Source organism: Callithrix jacchus, chromosome 5 (assembly GCF_049354715.1).
Source record: "Callithrix jacchus isolate 240 chromosome 5, calJac240_pri, whole genome shotgun sequence".
Taxonomy (NCBI): Eukaryota; Metazoa; Chordata; class Mammalia; order Primates; family Cebidae; genus Callithrix; species Callithrix jacchus.
In genome coordinates this window covers 25519786-25545431 of record NC_133506.1, presented here as the reverse complement: position 1 = coordinate 25545431, position 25646 = coordinate 25519786, and the positions used below count along the sequence as shown (strand labels likewise).

The following is a 25646-nucleotide window of genomic DNA, read 5'->3' as shown; positions in this document are numbered from 1 at the left end:
GGAAATACTGCACATGTTGACCTTACCAATCTCAATATCCCGGCTGTGATACTGTATGGCAGTTTTTGCAAGATGTTAACACTAAGGGAAAATGGGTAAAAGATACAGCTGATCTCTCTCTGTATCATTTCTTACAACAATATAAATTTACAGTTATCTCATAAAAGTTTAATTTAAAAAATGTTATAAGGAGACAGAATGAAAGAAAAGACTTGTTTGAGAGAGGCATAAATGCTGGGAACAATTAGATAAAGTAGTAATGGTGAGGGAAGAAAAGGGAAGGAATTAGGCTGGAAAGTGAGAAGGAGGCAAAACCGATAATGAGAAGTTGCCCTGTGGTCTTGGCGGGGAGAGGACTAGGGGCCATGCTGCTGTGTGAAGGAGGAGACCCTCATGGAGGCCACAGTACAGTGCTCTGTCCCCTGGCCTAAACCTGGTATGGTTTCCACTGTGTAGAAAGGGACCCACACAGGGAGCCCCCCTCGACCTCCGGCCCAGCTGTGTTATTAAACTTGTTTCCCGCCTCCTTACTCCCCAGCAAAATACCCAAGTTATGCAGTTATTTTGTCTCCAGGCCAAAACAGATCCAATTTGTAGAATTTTAAAACAACTTTTTAAAAAACTAGCTTAGCATCCTCCCCAAATACCTGACAATTTCTTACCTGTCCCCAAGCATAGTGGTTATTGTGTGTCTGAGATGGGTTCACTTTGGACAAAAGGAATCGAGCCTTTAACAACACAACAACAAAAGGTTTGAAGATTAAAAAGTGACATTACTATTAGTGTTAACAGAAAACGGTTTTTACATTTTTTTGGTTAAACTAGAATTGTTTTACTGCATGGTAACTTATTTCTTTGGCTTAAGCCGACTGGCTCTCCATTTGAGTATCCTAAAACATAAACCATGTATTTTATTTTGGCAATCCTTTTACATAAGCGTATTTTGACCACTCATTTAGAAAGAACTCGTATTTGGAAGATTACCCATGTGTCCACTTATGTCATCACATAAAAAGCCACCCTGTTTGGATAATAGCCATAACAATCTATCATAAAACCAACCAGCCACTGGAGCTAGAGCGCAGCTCACTCACCTGACTGCCTCCGTGCTCCGTGTTAATGTAACGTGGCATCGGGAAGCGTGCTTGCAGAATTTCTTGAGCATCATCCAGTGGTGCCTGCAGAAGGTGCTTGAAGTTTTCGTACTCGGGCATGTCCTGGTAACCTGCTTTACGCCACTGGGCTATGGTCTACACAGAAATAAACCAACCAAAACTATTGTGAAACTGTTAGCAACAGCCTTCACTGACACTGACATTCTACCATCGCCACCCAGAGCTTGTTTCCAGTGAAGAACTCTAATATCAAAAATGACAAGCTTCAGAGGGAGAACAAAGCAGAGCTACAGGCAGGAGGAGAAGCAGGAGTAAGCAAGTGGGTGCATCCAGGACGCCTCCGCCTGCACATTCCCCCAGGAATGTCATGCATCACTCATGCCTCCTCTCTTCTATATCAACGAGTTAACAAAGCCTGTGGATTACTCATCCCAAGGAGCCACGGCCTCCCTCCTTTTCCACTTCCACTATTATCACTCAGTCTGGCCTCTCATCTCCGCACAACTGGTAGGGAAAGGGATTTGCTGGCTGCCCACAGACTCCATTCCCTCATGTCCTTTCCTAACAGCACACACATTCCACTCCTCCTCCAGTACGCAGTAGTGATACAGAGTTGGGTGCAAGTGACTCATCCCCATGTCCTGCTCCCACTGGGCCCTGAATTAAGGTCTGCTTGGCAAGGGAGACGAAAGCTGTGAGAATCAAAGTGTGTTGATCAGGCATCGAGGAGAAGCCACATGCTAAACGATGGAAGGCAGACTGTCTCCCTGACTAAACTACACATTTTGTCACCCTTCCTTCTTTTATATACATCAGCAACTAGTCTAGGAAATATCTTGTATACACAGGAAATCAAGAAACATTCATTAACTGATTCATATACCTTATAAATAAAGTGAAGTGCTTTTGCATTTTACTTAGGAAAACAAGATGACAATGGAGAGGAAAAATGGAGAAAGAGGCTATAGTAAGTGTGCAATGTGTCTTCACAGAGCCATTAACATGGCTCCAGGCAGAGGATTCAGATGCCTCCTTCGGTAGCCTGCTCACTCTTCAGAGTGGCAGTTACCGTTTTCCGAGACTAAATGCTATGACTGACTGTTGGCCTATGGGAAATGCCAGTAAGCTTACCAGAATCCAAGAGTTCATAAAAACACTCACATCTAGCACACTCAGGGCTTTGGGAGGGTGAGAACAATGTCACTGTCTTTATCCTTAGAACCCCTCACTTGCACAAGAATGTGTTCAATAATTGGAATAAACAGGATCAGGGGTTACAAAAGAAATGTTGATAATCAGGGTGAGCTTAAGGCAAAGAAAGCACTGTACTGTGGCCTCCATGGGGGCTCCTCCTCCACACAGCAGCATGGCCCCTACCTCTCCCCGCCAAGACCACAGGGCAACTCCTTATCGGTTTTGCCTCCTCCTCACTTTCCAGCCTAATTCCTTCCCTTTTCTTCCCCCACCATTACTACTTTACCTAATTGTTCCCAGCATTTATGCCTCTCTCAAATGAGTCTTTTCTTTCATTCTGTCTCCTTATAACATTTTTAAATGACTTGTGGATAGAGTCAGCTCTCGGTATCCACAAGACTGGTTCCAGGACCACTCCTCCCAATACCAAATTCCACAGATCCTCAACACAAAGTGGCACAGTATTTGCATATAGCCAATGTACACCTTCCCATATACTTTAAATCATCTCTAGATTACTTATAATACCTTATACAATGCAAAGACTATGTAAATAGTTCTTGTGCTGTTTTGTTTGTTTGTTTGGTTGGTTTTTTTAAGACAGAGTCTTGCTCTGTCATCCAGACTGGCGGGCAGTGGTGCGATCTCGGCTCACTGCAACCTCCACCTCCTGAGTTCGAGTGATTCTCCTGCCCCAGCCTCCCGAGTACCTGGGATTATAGGTGCCCGCCAACATGCCTGGCTAATTTTTGTATTTTTAGTAGAGACAGGGTTTTGCCATGTTGGCCAGACTGGTCTCGAACTCCTGACCTCAGATGATCCGCCTGCCTTGGCCTCCCAAAGTGCTGGGATTACAGATGTGAGCCACCACACCCAGCCTGTGCTATGTATTTTATTTATATTTTTTAAATTATTATTTCAAAATTATGTTTAACCTGCGGTTGGTTGAATCTGCAGAGATGAAACCTGTGGATACGGAGGGCCGACTGTATCAGTACCAAAGGATGCAGTGGGAAGAGCAGCTGGTTATCTGGCCCTCAGTCCAGGACTATTACTGACCGCCTAGCACCTGTGTGCAAGTGGCTCGCAGAATGGGTGTTAATATGCTGAAAAAAGTTTAAAGTTGGCCAGGTGCGGTGGCTCACACCTGTAATCCTAGCACTTTGGGAGGCCGAGGTGGGTGGATCACAAGGTCAGGAGTTCGAGACCAGCCTGACCAGCATGGTGAAACCCCATCTCTACTAAAAATATTTTTTTTAAAAAAGGCAGGTGTGGTGGCACGCACCTGTAATCCCAGCTACTCGGGAGGCTGAGGCAGGAGAATCACCTGAACCTGGGAGGTGGAGGTTGCAGTGAGTGGAGATCACATCACTGCACTTCAGCCTGGGCAACAGAGTGAGACTCAGTCTCAAAAAAAAAAAAAAAAAGAAAAGTTTAAAGTTATAAAATACCTAGGAGTCTTAAAAAACTAATACTTCCTAAGTTACTGAAGGAATCCTGAAACATAATTTGTATCTTTTCACCACATCAGAAATCATTTCTAATAGTTGGTCACTAGGAAACCAAATTTATGACCAATTTAATGAAGGTAGAGAACATTCAATAGAAGAAAAAGCATCACTGAATATAAATATCACCATCATCTCCATTGAAGGATTTTTTTGCCATAAACACACAAATAATTCAGAGGAGCCATTTCCTTTCTTAGGGCATGAACCCCACAGAGAAAGAAATGGACTGAGAGCTATCCACAGCCATCCTAGGGATCAACAGACCTAGTGTAAAGTTCCCTGGGCCACGTTATTTCATCAAAGTACAACTTTAGCTCCAAACGCTAACTCTGAAAGAACAGTAATATGCATAAAATATTTACTGAGGAGAATAAACTAGTCTTGCCTAACTTTGAAGGTAATAAATGACAGTGATTTAAAAGAACCACCTGAAATCTTTTTAAAGCATTTGTATTATTGTTGTTGTTGTTATTATTATTATTATTGTTATTGTTGAGACGGTATTTGGCTCTGTTGACCAGGCTGGAGTGCAGTGGCGTGATCTTGGCTCATTGCAACCTTCACCTCCCGAGTTTAAGTGATTCTCTCACCTCAGCCTCCAGAGTAGCTGGGACTACAGGTGAATGCCACCATGCCTAGCTAATTTTTATATTTTTAGTAGAGACAGGGTTTTGCCATGTTGGTCAAGCTGGTTTTGAACTCCTGACTGCAGGTGATATGCCCACCTCAGCCTCCCAAAGTGCTGGGATTATAGGCTTGAGCCACTGTACTTGGCCCATACTTACAGGAAATATTACTGAAATTAATAAATATACAAATACTCCAGGGACCTAAGAAAAGATTTTATTTACTAGAATAAAAGTGACTGAGCTTTCTAAGCCCAAATCGTTGTAACAAATGTCAGTAAAAAACTAAATTAATAAATAAGTAGAAAACAAAAACCATAGTTAAGGACAGTGACTCTCCTTGTGTGCACACTGAATAAATTTGTATGCCTTTTCTCCAGTTTAAAAACAAAAATAAATAAATTAATAATATAATCTTACCTCACCAAGATAAATGACAATTTGGAAGAAAGTATCCATCAGCAAAATTCTGTCAGCTAGAATGCTGCTGCTGTCCAGGAGTACTGGCTGAAGAAAAAGAGAGAAAGATGGCATTGGTCTTCCCCCTTCCGACACAGTAACCACTTCCACCTGACCCTGACCCCATGCCTGGTATCCACAGCAAAGGCTATTTACAAATGGTGACCAGCACAGTGGCTCACCCCTTTTCTTCCTGACACATTTCCACTTTCTGCTCCTGACTCAGTCTCCACTTTGTAGGAAAAATCGGCTCCAAATAGTTCCTCATCAATTGAGAAGGGAGATTAATGATACCTTTTTTTTTTTTTAAGAGTCAGGGTGTTGCTCTGCTGCCCAAGCTGGAATAAAGTGACATGACTCTGGCTCACTGCAGCTTTGACTTCCTGGGCTCAAGTGATCCTCCCACCTCAGTCTCCTGAATAGCTGAGGCTACAGGTGTATGCCACCATGCCCAACTAATTATTTTTTGTGGATACAGGGTCTCACACTATGCTGACCAAGTTTAATAATATCTTTTGATCTTGGAACAAAAAATAATTCTGAATATTCTCAGGTTTGTATGTATTTTAGAAATCAGAGACGCTCTCTGTAGATAAGACAGAATATGGATACCTATATGAAAAACAGCATTTAGTACATATTTTTAAAGTTTACTACAAAATATATATTATGGTTGGGTGTGGTATCTCACACCTGTAAACCTAGCACTTTAGGAAGCCAAGGCAGGCAGATAATTTAAGCCCAGGAGTTAAAGACCAGCCTGGGCAACATGGCTAAACCTGGTCTCTACCAAAAACACAAAAAATTAGCTGGGCTGTAGTGGCACGTGCCTATGGTCCCTGCTATTCAGGAGGCTGAAGTGAGAGGATCACTTGAACTTGGGAGGTGGAGGTTGCAGTAAGCAGAAATCGCACCATTGCACTCCAGCCTGGGTAACAGAGTAAGACTCCATTTCAAAATAAATAAATAAATATATATATAGATATATATATATATATATGTGTGTGTGTATATATAATTTATATTTTATATATTACTATATAAGTATATAATTTATTGTCAATTTTACATATACATATAATTTTTATATAAGTAATTATTTCTTTTTTGTTTTTTGAGAAGGAGTCTTGCCCTTGCCCAGGCTGGAATGCACTGGCGCAATTTCAGCTCACTGCAGCCTCCGCCTCCTGGGTTCAAGTGATTCTCCAGCCTCAGCTTCCAGGGTGGCCGGGATTACTGGCACCACACCCAGCTAATGTTTGTATTTTTAGTAGAGACAGGGTTTCACCATGTTGGGCAGGCTGGTCTCACACTCCTGACATCAGGTCATCCGCCTGCTAATTTAGTAATTATTTCAATAACAAAAGTAGCTTGTATTCACTAAAGAAAAATTTTAAATGTATACCAAAGTACAACATGTATTGATATTTTGGTTTTTTTTCCATATAGTTCTTTATTTTTGCAGGCAATATTTAGAAAAGTGTCTGTTTTGACTTTTTTTCATGTAACATTTTTAGATAAGGACTTATCTATCTTACTATGTTACATACAGTTTGTGAATACTGCTGGCCCTCCATATCGGTGGGTTCCACATCTGTAAATTCAACCAACTTTGGATTCAAAATATCTGAGAAAAATATGCGTCTGTGCTGTACATGCACATACCTGTTTTCTTGTCATTATTCCCTAAACCTACAGTATGACAATTATTTACACAGCACTTACATTATAATTAGGTATTATAACTGATCTAGACATGATTTAAAGTATATGGGAGAATGTGCCCATGCAAATATTATGTAATTTTATATTAGTAACTTGAGTATCTAAAAATTTTGGTATCCGAGGGAGGTCCTAAAACCAATTCTCCATGAATATTGAGGATAAACTGCATTTCTCAGGTTACTTATTTATTTTCCTATATTAAACATTTGGATTGTTATTTGATTCTCTATTATAATAGTTTCTTCACTATTTTTTTTTTTTTGTTTTGCACAAAGCCTATTCTGTATCTAGGAGTAATTCCTTCAGATACAAGGCTTGGCATTGCTGGTGTTAAGTATATGAGCACAAGGGAAAAAAAGCATCCATGTCATTTATTAGAGTTTTTTACATTTATTCCTGCCTTCCACAAATAATAGCTCTGTATGTCCTCTGACATTTTCCTAAAGGTATTTTTTAATAGAAATAATGTTAAATTATTATAAAAACTCAAAGTTTTCTTTCTTTTTAACAGTTCTGCTTTCTAAGTAAATTTGCTTAAAAAAAGAGTATCTATTAGGTGATGCCAATCCTCAGGAAAGCATTCGGGAAAAGCCTTACTTCCGGTGGCCCATGAAATGAGTAAGAGTAGAGAATGGGCTGGATCATGATGAGGGACTGAGTCAGGTCCTGCCGGGCAAAATGATGTCTGTAATATGACGACTCATCAGGACTGTTGTTGAACACTTGAAGAAACGGAGATCTTCTCAGATGGAACATGAACTGCATTCACAAAGAACAAAAGAGAAATGCATATAGTTGTAACTTCTTAAACCCCCAGAGTAATCTACCTCAGGCCTCTGAAATAGGAGAACCCAGAAAAGGGCTCTCTGGGTTCACAGAACAGAAAGCCTAAGGTGGTACCAGGGACTGGGGAAAGAGGAAAACTGGGAGTTGCTGCTTAGTGAGCACAGTTTCAACTCTGGAAAGTGAAAAATTCTAGACATCAGGTGCTCAATAATGTGAATGCACGTAACACTGATCAACTGTAGGCTTAAAAATGGTTAAGATGGCAAACTTCGTTATGTGTGTTTTACAATAAAAATTAATTTTTTAAGTGCCTCTGGGTATGTTGAAGCTTCCATATTTAAGAGGAAAGCCAAAGAAATGTTTATTTCCAGAGTCTGTGTTTGTTTCCAGAGTCTACTGTGCCAGGTAGTGGAGACAGAATATCTGCTCTCAGAGAAGTCAGGCCCAGTGAGAAAGGCACACTCGGGGCTACGAACCAGAGTACTGGATAGCACTGGGGAGGTGGGGTGGAGGGTCAGGAGGAGAGTTCCCAGAGCTCTGGGGGCTGACGATGCACCCTGAGAGATGTGGCTGAGAAGGCCATAGGGCCAGGGGGGAGGGGACTCCAGGCACAGGAACAGCAGATGAGAGCTCAGGACACAAGCTGGGATGCAGGTGTAGGGGAGAAAGGGACAAGGGATGACACTGCAGCCATAGGTTCTCACCCTTGAGGATTAGAAGAAGGGGTGAGGGGGCACTCTTTCAGCTCAAGTTAAAAAGTCTCCAGAACATGAAAGTGAGCTTCCTTGTCAAGTGTAAAGCTTCCTGAGATTCCAAACACTGAACCATAGGCTCCTAAATCATCAAGGCTGACATTCAATACATCCTACATGCAAGGCACAAAGCACTTGACAAGAACTATTTAATCCTTCCAATAAGCCCATGAGGTAGGTTCTCTTACCATCCCTAGTTTACAGGTGAGGAAGTGGAGGCACAGAGGGGCAAGTAACTTCTCCAAGGTCACACCACTACTGAGTGTCACAGCTGGACTCTACACCAGGCCACATTGCTCCAGAGACTGGGCTCTGGCCGGCCTCTCTCCTAGAATGCCTTGACAGAAGGAATCTGAGAAAGCATTACATCTGGTTTTCAAGCTGTGCTCGTAGAGTCTTCATCAAGTCCTCAGGGGCCCAGGGGTGAGGGCTCTGGTGAGACCTCTGCTGGGGGTGGTACATGGGCACAACCAGAGAAGTACCAAATCTATCTGCTTTACGTGCTGGGCACGTAAAGGGCAGCTCCTCTCAAAGAAAGGATTCCATGGCTTAAAAAAAGAAAACAACTGCAAACCACTCCTGCAGACAAACTCCCCACCGCTAGAGGTGGGAAACCGAACTCTCCAGGGGCTTGGCACCTCCTCTAAGGTCAGCAGAGGTGGGGCCAGCTCTGGAACCTCGCCCTGACTCTGGCTGATCTGGGGCTCTTCCCACAACACCATACAGCTTTAACCTTTGCACGTAGGCACCTCAGAGTCCCAGGCACCTGCTATGGAGCTAGGTCACTTCTAACGCTGAGCAGGTGACTGGCACTGTGCTAAGTATTTAATACTCAATTGGCCTCAGCTCCTGTAATCCTTATAGACACTCATGAGTTATGCTCTATTTCCTCAATTACAATGGAGATGAAAATTCATCTACTTCTCTCCCCCTCTCTTGTCCAGTGGCTTCTAAAGACTTGGTTCATGAAGAGTGCAGTTACTTTCAGGAGCTGCTTGTTGCTGATTCCTGGTTATAATGTACCTAATAACCACAGACACATCATTAAATATTTGTCATATTAACTGTGGGGTTTTTTTTGCTATATTCACCTCCACGTGTGCTTATCTTCTTGGTTTGTTGCTGAGGTAGCTGACTGTTTCCCCAGAACTTTTACACATCAGAGATATTTTTTATGGCCTTATATCAATGATCCTATCTTGCCTGTTCACGAAAATGTGCGCATGAGTTTTCTCCCCTCTGCACGTCATCTTTATCTTCTGTGGGGCTTAGGGTGCTGTCTTCCCTAGACACACATTTGACTTGGGTTGAACAAACTCTGTCACCTACAGACTGAGTCTCAAGATACTAAAAAGCCCTCACTTTACCCTAAAAATGAAGTTAATTTCTATCAAAATTTGTTGTTCTATAGTTATTTTAGAAACACATATTACTTACCTGAGGATATAGAGAAAAGGAGTCAGATAACCTAAAAGAAGCGGGGTCTTCTTTATTATACTGTCCAAACTTCTGACACTGCAGAAAGAAAATAGCAAAAAACAAACAAATACAAAGAGAGAGAGAGAGAAATCTAAGTTAGAATTACCTGGAAAAACACTTGGATTAAGCTACATTCCAGTCTGAACTCTGCCACTTACTGTAAGGCCTAGACTTGCACTTCTCAAGCATCAGTGAGCAGACAAATGACCAGGGGGTCTTGAAAAAATGCAAGCTCTCGGGAGGAGCCGAAGATTCTGCATCTTAATCAGGCAATGCCGGCCTGAGGACCGCCCCGATCAGAGAAGCTAGGTGAGCTCTCCCAGGCACCTATTCCATACGAAAACTCTCTAACACCATGAAAACTAACAATTACAGTTACGCTTTGATGTTCTCTCACGCTACAACTCAAATTTATTTCTCCCAACAGCAGACTTCTGAATCACAATGTTTACTCTTCCTGCTGTTATTTCTGCTCACACATCCCTGGCCACTAAAGAATTAGGCTGTTCACCATCTAAAGAAACTTCATTTCTAACAATTACTTTCTTCCCACAAAATCTGGTGTCCTTCCACAGTTCTCATCTTCTTGAACTTCCTAGCAGTGTGGGCCAAAATGACACATCTAAGTCAACGCAATCCACACACATTTGTATCACTCTCCAAATGCTCTGTGTGTGTTGTTTCTTCCCAACAATAATGTAAATCTCTGTGGGGAAAATGCACATTTAATACGTCTATAACGGAATGTCCAGTGTGTGGCATAAGAAAGGCAACTGATAAATTCTTGCTGATTTACTATATAATAATAATTAAGTAGAGCAGAAACCAAGACTGAACCTAATGCCACTGTCCCCAGTTTACCAGTCGGATGAGTTGTCGGTCCAGCCACCGGAGCACATCGGGTCCCTCCTCTGACTCCGCTCGGAACACCCCAAGCCGTGCCATCAAGACTGCCGCAGCCTCCTGGTCAAATGCTGCTTCTATGTGCCTGAGCTGAGTCTGTGCATCTGCCCAACTGACAATTCCAGAGTTAGTGCCATGCTTATGTTTAGGAGAGATCAGAAGGCCAGACATCCATTCAGAGAAAGAAACCCAGGCTGGGTGCAGTGGCTCATTCCTGAAATCCCAACATCTTGGGAGGCCAAGGTGGCAGGACTGCTTGAGCCCAAAAGCTTGAAACCAGCTGGAGCAACATTGTGAGATCCCCATCTCTCGATGAAAAGTAAAAAATTAGCCAGTTTTGGTGGCAGGTGCCTGTAGTCCCAGCTACTTGGGAGGCTGAAGTGGGACAATCGCTTGATCATGCGAGGTTGAGGCTACAGTGAGCTGTGATTGTGCCACTGTACTCCAGTTTGGGCCACAGAGTGAAACTGTCTCCAAATGATAATAAGACATCATTTTTAATAAACTGTATTTCCTACAGAAAGATGAGTCCTCTAGGCAAATGTTCATAGGCCCAACTGCGTTAGCCAAAATTGCCTCCTTCTCTGATCAAATAAGCCAATGAGGTGCGGTGAGAACCATTCAACGGAATTAAAAAGACAAACTAATAAACGCTAAAGTATCTCAAGGGAAAAATGTCAGTCAGTTACTCAACAGAAAGGAAACTGGGGCTGCTTACTTTCGGGCAATGGTGGTCACGCGGATGCGTCTCTGGGTGCTGGAGTGCTGATAACGTGTGACAAACTGGATGGCTCCTCTGCCTCCCTGGGGGATCGGGGCGTTGTGCTGCAGGGTGAGAGGCCACAACCTTGTCTGTTATAGGGACGACTCAAACACAGTCACAGAGTCCAAAGTATTCTTCTAAAATGACTGATACAGCAATGACAGGAAGGTTCTTGACATATTTTGAAGGGCACACTTAGGATCTGCACATTTCACTGCATATAACCTTTATCTCCAAAAAAAGATGAAGAACTACATTCAATACTGAACCTAAATTAATGATACACCTGCTAAAGTGTTTAGACATGAAATACATGGATGACTGCAACTTGTTTTAAAATGCATCAAAACTAAAATGGATTGATGAATCACTAAATACAGAACACAAATAACACAGGCATGCCTCATTTATTTGCAGATTTTTTTTTTACTTGAAGATTTGTGGCAATTGTACATCAAGCAAGTCTATTGTCACCAGTTTTCTAACATCATGGACTCACTTCATGTCTCTGTGTCACAGTTTGGCAATTCCCACAATATTTCAAACTTTTTCATTATTATTATATATCTGTTATGGTGATCTCTGATCACTGATCCTTAATGTTACCATTTAACTGTTTTGGGGTGCTACAAACTGCACCCATATAAGATGGCAAACACTGATAAATGTCAGGTATATTCTGACTGCTCCAGTGACCGACCTTTCCCTTATCTCTCTCCCTCTCCTTAGGCCTCCCCTGTTTCCTGAGATACAACAATATTGAAATGAGACCAATTAATAGCCCTACAATGAACTCTAAGTGTTCAAGTGAAAGGAAGAGTCTCTCACTTTAAATCAAAAGCTAAAAATCATTCATCTTAGTAGGGAAGGAACACTGAAAGCCAAGATAGCTGAAAGCTAGGTCTCTTGCCCCAAAACTGCCAAGTTGTAAATGTGAAGAAAAGTTCTTGAAGGAAATTAAAAATGACTCCAGTAAACATGTGAATGATAAGAAAGTGAAACAGCCTTATTGCTGATGTGGAAATGTTTTACCACAACATTCCTTTGAGCCAGTGCCTAATCCAGAGCAAGGTCCTAACTCTCTTCAATTTATAAAGGTGAAGAGGGGTAAGGAAGCTGGCAGAGGTTGGTTCCTGAGGTTTAGGGAAAGAAGCCATCTCCATAACATAATAGCACGAGGTGAAGCAGGATGTGCTGATATAGAAACTGCTGCACGTTATTCACATTAGTTAAGATCATAGATGAAGGTGGCTACACTAAACAACGGATTTTCCATGTAAAGGAAACAGTCTTCGGTTGGAAGAAGATGCCATTTAGAATTTTCGTAGCTAGAGAGAAGTCAATGCCTGGCTTTAAAGCTTTGAAAAGCAGGTTGACTCTCTTGTTAGGAGCGAATGCAACTGGTGACTTTATTTTGTTTTTCTAAGATAGGATCTTGCTCTGTCATCCAGGCTGGAGTACGGTGGCATGATCTCAGCTCGCTGCAACCTCTGCCTCCCAGGTTCAGGAGATTCTCCCAACTCAGCCTCCCAAGTAGTTTGGACTACAGGTGCACACCACCACATCTGGCTAATTTTTGTATTTTTGGTAGAGATGAGATCTCACCACATTGCCCAGGCTGGTCTTGAACCCCTGAGCTCAAGCAACTCACCCACCTTGGCCTCCCAAAGTGCTGGGATTACAGATGTGAGCCACTGCACCCAGCCAGCTGGTACTTTAAGTTGAAGCCAATGCTCATTTACCATTTGCAGTATCCTAGGACTCTTAAGAATTATACTCAATCTACCCTTTCTGTGCTCTACAAAAGAAACAACAAAGCCTGTATGACAGCACATCTATTTACAGCATGGCTTACTGAATATTTAAAGCCCACTGTTGAGACCTGCTGCTCAGGAAAAAAAAAGGACTCCTTTCAAAATATTACTGCTCACTGATAACGCACCTTGTCACTCAAGAGCTCTGACAGAGATGTAAAGGAGATCAATGTTATTTTCATGCCTGCTAACACAACATCCATTCTGTATTCTAAGAATCCAGGACAAATTTTGACTTTCAAGTCTTCTTATTTAAGAAATATATTTCGGCTGGTCTGAAGGTAGTGAGTTATCTCAACTGATTTTTCACAGTCAGTTACAGATCGAACTCCTTGTTCTATCCTTTCCCGCTTCTCACTACTGTACTTGACTAGTCTTGAAAAAAAAAAAAAAATTCATTTCACAAGATGATAGCTGCCATACATAGTGATTCCTCAGGTGAATCTGGGCAAAGAAAATGAAAAATCTGAAAGGGATTCTCCATTCTAGATGTCACTGAACCACTCATCATTCATGGGAAGACGTCAAAGTATTAACCTTCACAGGAGTTTCAAAATTTACTCGAATGTTCATGGATAATTTTGAGGGGTTTGAGACTTCAGGGGAGGAAGTCACTGAAGAAGTGTTGGAAGCAGCAAGATAACTAGAATTAGAAATGGATCCTCAGCTGCATACAGTGGCTCATGCCTATAATCCCAGCACTTTGGGAGGCTGAGGCGGGTGGACCACCTGAGGTCAGGAGCTCGAGATCAGCCTGGCCAACATGGTGAAAGCCATCCCTACTAAAAATACCAAAATTAGCTGGGTGTGGTAGCAGTTGCCTTAATCCCAGCTACACAGGAGGCTGAGGCAGAAGACTTGCTTAACCCTGGGAGGCAGAGGTTGCAGTGAGCTGACATCGAGCCACTGCACTGCAGCCTTTGCAACAAAGGGAGAGTTCATATCAAAAAAAAAAAAAAAAAAAAAAAAAAAAAAAAAAAAAGGTGGATCCTGGCCGGTTTGTAATCCCAGCACTTTGAAAGGCTAAGGTGGGAGGACTGCTTGAGCCCTGGAGTTCAAGGGAGCCTCACACTGTCACCCAGGCTGGAGTGCAGTGGTGCGATCTTGGCTCACTGCATCCTCCAAATCCCAGGTTCAAGCAATTCTCCTGCCTCAGCCTCCTGAGTAGCTAAGATTACAGGAATGTGTCATGACACCTGGCTAATTTTTTTGTATTTTGAGTAGAGACAAGGTTTCACCATGCTGCTCAGGCTGGTCTCGACCTTCTGACCTTGTGATCTGCCTGCCTCAGCTTTCCAAAGTGCTGGGATTACAGGTGTGAGACATAGTGCCCGCCTATTTTTTTTTTTTTTATTAAGAAGATAAAGAAGTGAATCCTGAACTGCTACAATTTTATAAAACTTTAATGGATTGGGAATTGCTTCTTATGGTTAACCAAAGAAAGCGGTTTGTCGAGATGGAATCTACTCCTCATGAAAATGCTGTGACATTGTTGACACATTTCATTGTCATGAAATGACAAGATGAGATTTACAGTACTACATAAACTTACCTAGTAAAGCAGCAGCGAGGTTTAAGAGAATTGATTCCATTTTTGAAAGAAGTTCTACTCTGGGTAAAAAGCTATCAGACAACACCGTATGCAACGGAAAAATCTTTCCTGAAAGGAAGAGTCAACCAACGCAGCAAACTTCACTGTTGCCTTATTTTAAGAAATTGCCAGGCTGGGTGCAGTGGCTCACAGCTGTAATCCCAACACTTTGGGAGGCTGAGGCAGGCGGATCACTTGAGGTCGGGAGTTCAAAACCAGCCTGGCCAATATGGCGAAACCCTGTCTTTACTAAAAATACAAAAATTAGCTGGGCATGGTGGCAGGTGCCTGTAATCCTAGCTACTCAGGAGGTTGAGGTGTGAGAATGGCTTGAACCTGGCAGGTGGAGGTTGCAGTAAGCCGAGATCATGCCACTGCCACAGCCTGGGTGACAGAGTGAGACATCATCTTAATTTAAAAAAAAAAAAGAAAAAGAAAAGAAACTGCCACAGCCACTCACCCTTCAGTAACCAATAGCCTGATCAATCAGCAACCAACAACATCAGTTTAAGATTATGACTTAACCAGCAAAAGATTATGACTCACTGAAGGATCAGATGTCATTAACACTTTTTAGCAGTGCAGTTGACCCTTGAGCAATGCAGGCTTAAACTGTAAAGGTCCACTTATATGCTGATTTTCTTCTGCCTTTGCCACCCAAGATGGTAAGACCAAGCCCTCCTCTTCCACCTCCTCCTCAGTCTACTGAACATTAAGGGGAGAGTATGAAGACCTTGTGATGTCTATTTCCACTTAACAAACAGTAAATACACTTTATCTTCCTTATGATTTTCTTAATAACATTCTCTTTTCTCTAGCTTACTTTATTGTAATATAGGATATAATACGTATTGCAAAATATGTGTTAACCAACTGTTTGTTATTGGTCAGGTTTCCAGTCAGCAGTGGGCTATTAGTAGTTAAGTTTTGGGGAAGTTAGTTATATGCGGAGTTTAACTGTCCAGTGTTGGCACCCCAACACTACTCAAGGGCCAACTGTAAAGCATTTTTTAAATTAAAGAATGTAGAATGTTTTCAAAGACATAATGCTATTTAACACTTAACACATGATAGTCTAAACATAACTTTTATGTGCAAGAGGAAACCAAAATATTCATGTGACTTGCTTTATGGTAATATTCACTTTCCTGTGGTAGTCTGGAACTGAACCCACACTTCCAACATACGCCTGTACAGTAAAATGTTAATTACAGAATCAAGGTGATGGGTTCACCTAGGTACTCCATGTTCACTGTACGATTCTTTCAATTTTTCTGTATGTTTGGAATTTTTCATACTAAAATATTAGGGAAAGAACTGATACACTCAAAAATTAACCCACATTATGATGGGGTAAAATCCATTACCCTTCTAACGACCTTATCAATTCAACAATAAAGGGGTAACAGCAATTTGTTGCCTGACTCTGACTAAACCCTGGAAGGAATAAATAGGAAAAGGTCATGCCAGACTATCATCAGGCCTAATATAATACCCAAGGAGTATCAGTTTGTGAAGAAAGTAACCAGAGACCACTAGTTTGAAATAAATCAGAAAACAGGACACTAAGACATGAAGACACATGAAGAAATCCAATTCACCTGATTGACGACTTCAAAATAGATGCCAAGTGTAGATGTAGGATCTAGGCCACAGATTTTCCACTGACTCGTGCCACCAACACCAAGCTCCTAGGGGTGGAAAGAGGAATTTAAAAAACAAAACCAGAAAAGAATCAAGTTAGACTGTAATCCCAGCACTTTGGGAGGCCAAGGCAGATGAATCACCTGAGGTCAAGAGTTTGAGACCAGCCTGACCAACATGATGAAACCCTGTCTCTACTAAAAACACAAAAATTAGCCAGGCGTGGTGGTGCACACCTGTAATCCCAGCTACTCAGTAGGAGCCTGAGGCAGGAGAATCGCTTGAACTTGAGACAAAGGTTGCGGTGAGCCAAGATCAAGCCACTGCACTCCAGCCTGGACAACAGAGTGAAACTCTGTCTCAAAAAAAAAAAAGAAAGACTCTTGAAGTGAAATTACACAACAGCTCTAAGGTAGACAGCAGGGAGGGTGCACTCTGTTCTGTCAGTACTTCCTAAGCTAGACAATGATGTAGATGGATTCACAGGAGTTCACCTTCCTTGTAGTGGCCTTTTCTAAAGGAAGGAGGTGTTTATTATCTGCTGGAAGGTTAGATCACGTGGGAATGGTGAGCCTATGCTCAGGAAAAAGGCAAAGAAATCAAAGGAGCTTTCATGCCTCCCCTTCTTGCCTTGCTAACCCCATTCTAGGCACCAAACCCATGACGGTTGCTCCAGAGCTCCAAAATAACATTTTCCCAGTGATACACAAATTCCTTACTTAAACATTTACTCTTTAGATGCCTTTATTGGAAGAACCATAAAGATAATTAGGAAATGACCATTTTATAATCCTCAAAGAAATAAACTGATTTGAGTGAAGATCAACGGATGTCAAAAACTGTTAGGCTGTTGGCAAACAAGATTTTCACTGTGCTATGATCTCATTCAAAAGACTGCCTACTAATGGCAAAGGGGGAACGTGTTCCCTTACGGTAGAAAGGCAGTGGGGCAGTCACCACCATTCCCACGTGATCTAACTCAGCATGTCTAACATGGGACAGCAGACATAGTGCCTCTGGATGTGACACAGCTTGAAGTACACATGGCCCAGAAAGAATGCTTGGCAAAAAGGCTTTGGATGAATCTAAACACACCTTTAACCCTAACTCTCACTTTACAAAGGCTGTATCAAATGCAATGCTGGCTGGGGGAGAAACAGCTACAAAGGGCATTTGAGGGGAAATTAGGGAAAAAACATGAACTAGATATTAGGAAATTATTATTTCCTTAAGTTTGATAATGACATCGTGGTAGGAGAACATCCTTATTTTTAGAAGATGCACATTGAAGCACTCAAGGACTGTCATGATATCTGCAAATTATTTGCAAAGGTCGGCAAAAAATCAAATCTGGCAAATAAATGATAATCAGATAAAGTAAACGTGGCAAACAAGACAAAAGATAAATCATGGTGAAATGTTAACAATTAGTGACTAAATGGTGGGTATACAGGAATTCATCATACTCCTCTTTAAACTTCTCAGTATGTCTAAAAATTGTGTTTTCCTATTCTTTGCATTCTTATTCCCCAACCAAAACTTTCATGGCTGAATTCTGCTGGAAAAACTAATTAGTTTGTACTAATTCACAAAAATATCTTCTTAAACTACTTCAGGAAGCCTTCAGCAGGCAGATTTTAAGTCCATGGAAAATATTTTATAACAAGGAAGTCTTCCATAGCCCTGCCAGGAAATAGGGGTACAAGCCCCTTTGTACTCTGGGGGTCATGAATGAATGATTCATCAGATGGGCTTTAGAGCAGCAATTTGCCTCACTCAGAAGGAATATGCTCTCAAATCACCTTGCCTCTGCCAAGCTCAACGAAAGTTTAATTTATGTGGTTACTCAGGAGCGTCTGTTGCTGACAACATGAAACATGACCCACACTTCCAGCGTGTCAGGCACTAACTGCTTCACCTGAACCAACTCATTTCAACCTCCTAACAGTGCTGTAGAGTAGGCACTGTTACTATCCCTGTTTGCCAGATAAAGATACCAAAGCACAGAGCAAGTAAGTCCTTTGCTCAGGCTAGCTGTGGGGTGTAAACCTGCACCTTGGATCCACATTTGGCTCTAGGGTCTACCCTCCCACTGATGACAACAATGAGGAAAGGACACGACTGTGTATCCCCAGCCCAGGACCACTCTGCAGAGACCTTGCCAAACCAAATGATTTGCCTCCTAACAAGTAAAGTATAATCAGAGGAAGTGGACAATAAGCAAAGCCGCTCATCCCAAATGATAACGAAACTGTTTATCTACACTCAAAATCCATCACTAGAGAAAACAGATGTTTGCACACACTGCAGTGTCACCCACTTCCACACCAACTCACGGTTGTCTCTGTTGTAAAAGGCGTGTTATTAACTGACTGAGACAAAGGTATCACCTCTCAGGGCAATGAGCAACAGGCTTATCCAGAAGGACTGTGCTGAATGCTTGCCTTGTGCTGATCAGCATGCCACGACTTTGGCACAGTGACCATGGGCCATGCAGTCAGGGGCACTTGGACTCTAGCTCTTTTATGTCGGTTCTGACCCTGAGCGAGATACTTAACCTTTCTGAACTTCGGTTTCCTTCTCTCTAACCCTTGAGACAAACAGATGGAGTAATATCACCTCTCCGAGTATAGCCATCATTATCCCTTCTCCTGTCACCGCAGACACATCTGACAGGTGACATATGCAAGATCATCACTCTCCAACACTTCTGATAGGTTAAATCCAGGGCAGGAGGTGAGGGTGATGGAGTTGTTTTCCTTACGTTTTCTGATACACACGGTCCCTTCACATTCAGAGATACGCATGGGCCAATGGCTCCTGCAATCTTCAGTTCCCGAGAGGTCTAAAACAGATATGTGACAGTGTAAAGTCAAAAATCACTTCAATCCACCCTGCTCTTGTCATGGCCACAATGATAGCTTAGAGGAAAAATATAACACTACTATTCTGTCAAGAGAAAACCCCACAGGAATCACAACTGCTCTCCTACAAACTTTTCCACAGCCACTGTGATTAGAACTTTAATAAAATCTGCCCTTAGAAACACGTGGAATATGAGCATTTTCAACTCTCACAACACACTTTTTAAACCGTGAAATAACTGTACATGTAGATAACAATTCTAACAATACTACAATTCTTTTCCAATCCCATGTATGAATATATTCACATTCACATATATTCCTAATTAACTGCATATTCCTAATCAGAGAACATACTGTTTTATGTTGCTTTAAAAATACTTAATTTGTGAACTCCAATATAATGACAAGGCCAACATACTTAGATTTTTAAAATGTGAATTCATTTCAAAAGTCCATTCTTTATCTTTTAAAAGAAACCTCAAACATTTCAGATTATGGTTTCAAGTTTAACGTAGATGATTTAATAATTATCTCCAATTCTCCAATCCTATCTTCTAATGACACCCCCCGCACACTGCCCCTGCCAACCAGGGTCTCTCTCTGTTGCCCAGGCTGAGTGCAGTGGCAGGATCATAGCTCACTGAAGCCTCAAACTCTTGGGCACATGAGATTTTCCCACCTCAGCCTCCTGAGTACCTGTACCACCGCATGTGGTTAATATTTTTTTTAATCATTCATAGAGACAGGGTCTTGCTATGTTGCCCAGGCTAGTCTGTTAATTCCAGAGCTCATATAATTACCCCACCTTGGCCTCCCAAAGTGCTGGGATTATAGGCATGTACCACCATGCCTAGCCTAACACCCTCTTTTAATGTTTTCTCAATGACTTAAAATCAGCTGTATCATGGACAAAAAAAAAAAAAAAAAAAAAAAAAAAACTACCTCACAATGCTATTTTAGATCACTCTGGCTATTCTTCAGGAAGGCATTAAACATAACCATGGCTCTGTGCAAGGCGGTGAGCCATGCTGATGGCTGGGTGGGCACAGACCACTGCGTGGCTGCCCCTGTCCTCAGGCCACGGTGCTGCTTGCAACACCGACCCTACTTCCTCTTCTACCTTCTACTGCCCTGAAGCAGGGTGGCACAGAGCCTGCAGGGGAACCAGGCAACTCTTTATTTAGAACATAAATAAATACATAGGTCATCCTCAAGAAGCAAAGGGATAAAGTGAATAACATGCTTTGTAATAGTCATTTGGTTGGGATCTTTTTAATTGTCTTTTATATCCCCGTGTACAGCAGTTGGAGGTTGCCACAAGTCTGGATATTGATTGAAAAACTAAGAACACTGTAATTCCATTAAAGTTTTAACAGTATGGCCAGGCATAGTGGCTCATGCCTGTAATCCCAGCACTTCAGGACGGTAAGGCGGGAAAACTGCTTGAGGCTAGGAGTTCTAGACCAGCCTGGGCAATACAGTGAGTCTACATAAAAAATAAAAAAAGTCTACTGTACCTTTACATCCAAAGTAGCACCAAATGCCATTCGGAAATCTCCATTAAAATCTTTAGTAAAAATTCTTTGGAATGTCTGCTTGAAGAGAGAAGTGTTGAAGGAATCTCCCATTACCATGTAACCTCTAGGTAAGAAGAAATAAAAAAATCTAGTGAATATTAGGAAGACTGAAACCCACTCAGATGCTCCCTCAGTATTTACAAAAAAAATTTAAAGAAAAAAGAAACCAGGTCCCCAAAGGTGCTACTGATTAATTTAAGTATAAAAAACAGGCTGCGCACAATGGCTCAAACCTGTAATCCCAGCACTTTGGGAGGCTGAGGCAGGCAGATCACTTGAGGTCAAGCATTCAAGACCAGCCTACTCAACATCATGAAACCCCTTCTCTACTAAAACTACACAAATTAGTAGCTGTAATCCCAGCTACTCAGGAGGCTGAGGCAGGAGAATCACTTGAATCCGGGAGGCGAAGGTAGCAGTGAGCCAAGATGGCACCACTGCACTCTAGCCTGGGTGACAGAGCGAGACTGCTTCTCAAAAATAAAAATAAAATAGAGTAAAATAAATTTAGAAAATGAAAAACAGGAAGTTCAATTTGTACTTAGGAAAGAAACTACTTCTAAAGCATTAAACAGAAGCCATAAGAACAACCCTAATTCCTCTTGCATTTGTTTGGTATGAGAAAATACCCAGGCCTGTGGGAATTCCTTTTCAGGTTAATTTACTGCCTCAAAACACTGAATTCTTATCTTTACAAGCATTCTTTTTCCAACTCCTGAGTATTAATATTAATTCCTTAATATTAATTAAGTAAAAGGTCATCATTTCGTGTATTTGGACAGAGAAGCACAGCTTGATGCAAGTTATGCATCCAACCATCATTCAAGAAACAAGACCTCAGAATTTGGAAGAACACAAGAAAGATCCCCTGGTCCAGCCATTTCAGAGTGTCTGAACCATCCAGTGAGGAGTCAGCTATTTGGCACCAAATATCTACCCCTTCCTTTGTTTCATGGAACAAAGATGACATTTCCCAGCCTGCCTTGCCTGTGGCCATGTGCCTCTGTTGGCGTGTGCATTCTGCCTGTTGCTCTGTCCCTTATATGTGGGCTGTGTTTCTCCAGGAAGAGCAGTCCTTCTCTGACCTTTCCTCCTTCCTGCTGCTATAAATGGTTAGAGCTCCAGCAACTATCTTGAGCCACTGATGGCATATGAATGGTAGTATAACAGCTCAGTAGGAGCCTCATCCCCTAACGACCGTGAAATCAACACACTAGCCCCAGGCTGCCTACCTCCAGAGAAATAAACTTATTTTGGGTTTTCTGTGACATTCACACAAATCTAATCCTAACTCTCAACCACCCCTCTATAAAACACCCGCCAAGTTACATCCAGACTAGGCTTGAAGTCCTCCAGCATCGGGAGCTTCCTTCCTGAGAAGCTGTCCACTCTGTGTTTGAACAGCTCTGTTAATAGAGGCCCTTCTTTATATTGAGTGAAATTTCATTTGCCAGCAGCTTCCACCCACTGGTTTGGTTCTAGTTCCACTCTTTGGTCACACACAGAACAAATCAGATTCCTTCATAGGAAAGTCCCTCAACTCTTGAATAGAGTTCTCACATCTCATGTGTCTTCAGCTTAGTCTTTTCCAGCTCCTTCAATCATTCCTCACATGAATAGTTTCCAGGACTCTCCACAACTGCTCTTTGAATTTCAACAGTACATCTCCTATTGCCCCTTGAAACTGCAATGCTCAGAACAGAAAACAATGTAATTTGGAAAAGGTGTGACTAGCACCAAGGAAACCAAGAATATGGTCTTTTCTGAAGATGATCTTCTCCTACAGCGCAGTCTAGGATCACCCTGCTTCTGCTGGAAGTCATCCCACATTGTTGGCTCACCTCAAGCTATACTAGCACATGTGTGCAACAGATGGTAACTCTTCACAGAAAAAAATCACACAAACGCTAGCACGCAGTCTAAGGGATGTTCACAAATATACTAAAGCTTTTCCACGGACAGAGTCAGAACTCCGAAGGCCCTGGTAGGAGTCCATATTATTAAATGTGGATTACTGAGATCATTATATTAGTATCATTTAGGACCCAAATTATATCACCTAACTAATCTGTTGCTCTCTAGGACAGCTCCACCTTCTATTCCCTTTACTCACTGGGGACCAGCAGCATCACCTGGGAGCTTGTTAGATATGCAGAATCTCAGGCCCATTCCACAGCTCTATGATGCTTCTCACACTTCTGTACATGCAAATCACCTGGGATATTATTCAAATGCAGGTTCTGATTCAGGTCTACAGTGAGCCTCAAGGTGGCGCATGGTTCTCAAACTTAGCTCTATGCTAGAATCATGGGAGAAACCTATATAATGCTGATGCCTAGGCTATACCTCATGCTAATTATAATTAGATCAGAATCTTTTGAGGACAAGACCCAAAGAAAGTACCGTTTTTAAAGTTCTCCTGGTGACTCCAATATGTAGCCAGCTTCAGACCAGTGCTTATCAGTGGTTTCTACACTTTCATAGTGCCCCAGAATCTCCTAGAGAGCTGTATTCCCCAGGTTTCCAATTCAGGAGGTCTGGGTGAGGCCTAGGAATATACAGTTCCCAGGAGCCCCTAAGGCAGCTGGTGTGGACACCACGACATGTTGAGAACCACTGCTCCACACTCTGCCCTGTGAATACAATACTGACTTAGGATCTGAGTCAGTACAACCTCTAGCCTGAGTACACTTGGAGTTAGCCACAAAGTATGGCCACTTAGCCAGGTCAAGTTTCTCCTAGTTGCTTCAGCATTCAGACCCTGTTTTCCCCACTTCTCAAAAGGAAGTGCCCTGATGAAGGCCAAATAGTCCATACTCGCTTGCTTTCCTGGCCTGGTCTCTGTAAAAGCATAACAACTCTAAGAAAGAAACCAAGTTACTCTGAAATGACTTGTTTGTAGTGAACTCTTCAGCCCTCTTACCAGTCATGGCTTCCTTCTCCAAGGAACCCACAGGCCTTCCCCAGGCACTGAAACCACAGCCCAGAGCTATCTGAAAGCTTTTCTAAGTTGGCCTTGCCCATTCCTATGGCTCCATCACTCATTTTTCTTTCCTTAAAATAACACTCTCACTCTGCCCAGGTTTTCGCTGTCAACATACCCAGTAAGATTTGCACAACATTTCATCTCCAAAAGTCCAGTTTGATCAAGGGCACAAGCATAAATATCAATGCAGTGACCATTTGCAGCTGTTCGATTAGCAAGCATCTCATAGTGCTGTAAAGAGAGGAAAGTTATCTTTAGGAAACAGTAACATTATTCTCAAGGTATGCCTGAATATATCAAAGGAGGTAATCAAATATAAAAATATGTAAATCATTTTCTTTTCCTTTCTTTTCTTGAGGCAGAGTTTCGCTCTTGTTAACCAGGCTGGAGTGCAATGGCACAATCTCGGCTCACTGCAACCTCCGCCTCCTGGGTTCAGGCAATTCTCCTGCCTCAGCCTCCCGAGTAGCTGGGATTACAGGCACACGCCACCATGCCCAGCTAATTTTTTGTATTTTTAGTAGAGACGGGGTTTCACCATGTTGACCAGGATGGTCTCAATCTCTTGACCTTGTGATCCACCCGCCTTGGCCTCCCAAAGTGCTGGGATTACAGGCTTGAGCAACCGTGCCCTGCCTTTCTTTTCTTTTCTTTCAGAGACAAAGAGTCTCTCTCTGTTGCCCAGGCTAGAGTGCAATGGCGCCATCTCTGCCTCTCAGGTTCAAGTGATCCTCCTGCCTCAGCTTCCCAAGTAAATGGGATTATAAGCGTGCACCACTATGCCCAGCTAATTTTTGTATTTTTATTTATTTATTTTTTGAGATAGAGTCTCATTCCATCACCCAGGCTAGAGTGCAGTGGCACAATCTCAGCTTACTGCAACCTCTGCCTCCCAGGTTCAAGGGATACTTGTGCTTCAGCCTCCGGAGTAGTTGAAATTACAGGCACATGCCACCACGCCCAGCTAATTTTTGTATTTTTAGTGCAGACAGGGGTTTTGCCATGTTGGCAATACTGGTCTTGAACTCCTGAACTCAAGTGATCCACTCACTTTAGCCTCCCAAAGTGCTGGCATTACAGGTGTGAGCCATCATGCCTGGTCTAATTTTTTTGTTTTTAGTAGAGATGGGGTTTCCCCATGTTGGCTAGGCTGGTCTTGAACTCCTGACCTCAAGTGATCCAACCGCCTTAGCCTCCCAAAGTGTTGGGATTAGAGGTATGAGCCACTGGGCCCAGCCTGGAAATCATTTTCAAAAATATCTGAATAAATATAGTTTTCAATCTCAAAACACTTTGAGTAGTTTTAAGGTGACCCACTCTAATTAAGGTCTGAAAGTAGGAGCAATAATTTAACAGCAGCTAAGATCAGAAAAATTGTCTCTGAAAGTGTCTTGCTGATCATGACACATGACCTTGGCAAAGTAGCTGTCACTCCAGAGCAGCCCTGGCAATGGGCTTTCAGAATTCTAGCCCACACCGAGTACCTACCTTGGTTGCCTTTTTCATGAAACGTGCATTATCTTTCTCAATATCATGCCAAGAACGAATAGGAATCTTTAATTCATCTCCAACCACCATGCCAGGCCCTTGGGTAGGGGGACCTCCAGTAAACAGCATGATCCTGGCTCCTGTGTTTGGAAAAGTGCCCTAAACAGCAAATGGCAGCATTTTAGAAGTATACAGCCCCACCTCCAAGTATAGTTCAATTTCCAACAGAAATACTCCAAAGATGCATTCTCTCCAGCTGTTCTGAAAAGTGGTGATACTGCAAGAATAATACAGATGATAAAGCAGAAAAGCAACACTTATCTTCTTGAAGCCTGATGGTTTTGCATGCTTTTATTAATTCACTCT

At 42.3% G+C, this 25646-nt stretch overlaps 1 protein-coding gene across 2 annotated transcripts in view; it reads right to left on the bottom strand.

Moving 5' to 3' along the window:
- The window catches only part of SEC23B (SEC23 homolog B, COPII component), a 38749-nt gene that overhangs the window by 4106 nt on the left and 8997 nt on the right, over nucleotides 1–25646 (bottom strand). The window contains exons 8-20 of one of the 2 annotated variants that reach the window (XM_078371461.1): nucleotides 25281–25439; nucleotides 23908–24023; nucleotides 20747–20870; nucleotides 19127–19207; nucleotides 16320–16409; nucleotides 11269–11375; nucleotides 10509–10662; nucleotides 9606–9683; nucleotides 7228–7389; nucleotides 4867–4953; nucleotides 1095–1250; nucleotides 663–728; nucleotides 27–81 (exon numbers count right to left, since the gene is read on the bottom strand). In XM_078371461.1, the coding sequence (XP_078227587.1) occupies nucleotides 76–81; nucleotides 663–728; nucleotides 1095–1250; nucleotides 4867–4953; nucleotides 7228–7389; nucleotides 9606–9683; nucleotides 10509–10662; nucleotides 11269–11375; nucleotides 16320–16409; nucleotides 19127–19207; nucleotides 20747–20870; nucleotides 23908–24023; nucleotides 25281–25439 (1386 nt within the window). In that variant the 3' untranslated portion in view covers nucleotides 27–75. The remainder of the gene's footprint in view (nucleotides 1–26; nucleotides 82–662; nucleotides 729–1094; nucleotides 1251–4866; nucleotides 4954–7227; nucleotides 7390–9605; nucleotides 9684–10508; nucleotides 10663–11268; nucleotides 11376–16319; nucleotides 16410–19126; nucleotides 19208–20746; nucleotides 20871–23907; nucleotides 24024–25280; nucleotides 25440–25646) is intronic. The other variant, XM_002747478.5, reaches the window with a different exon arrangement.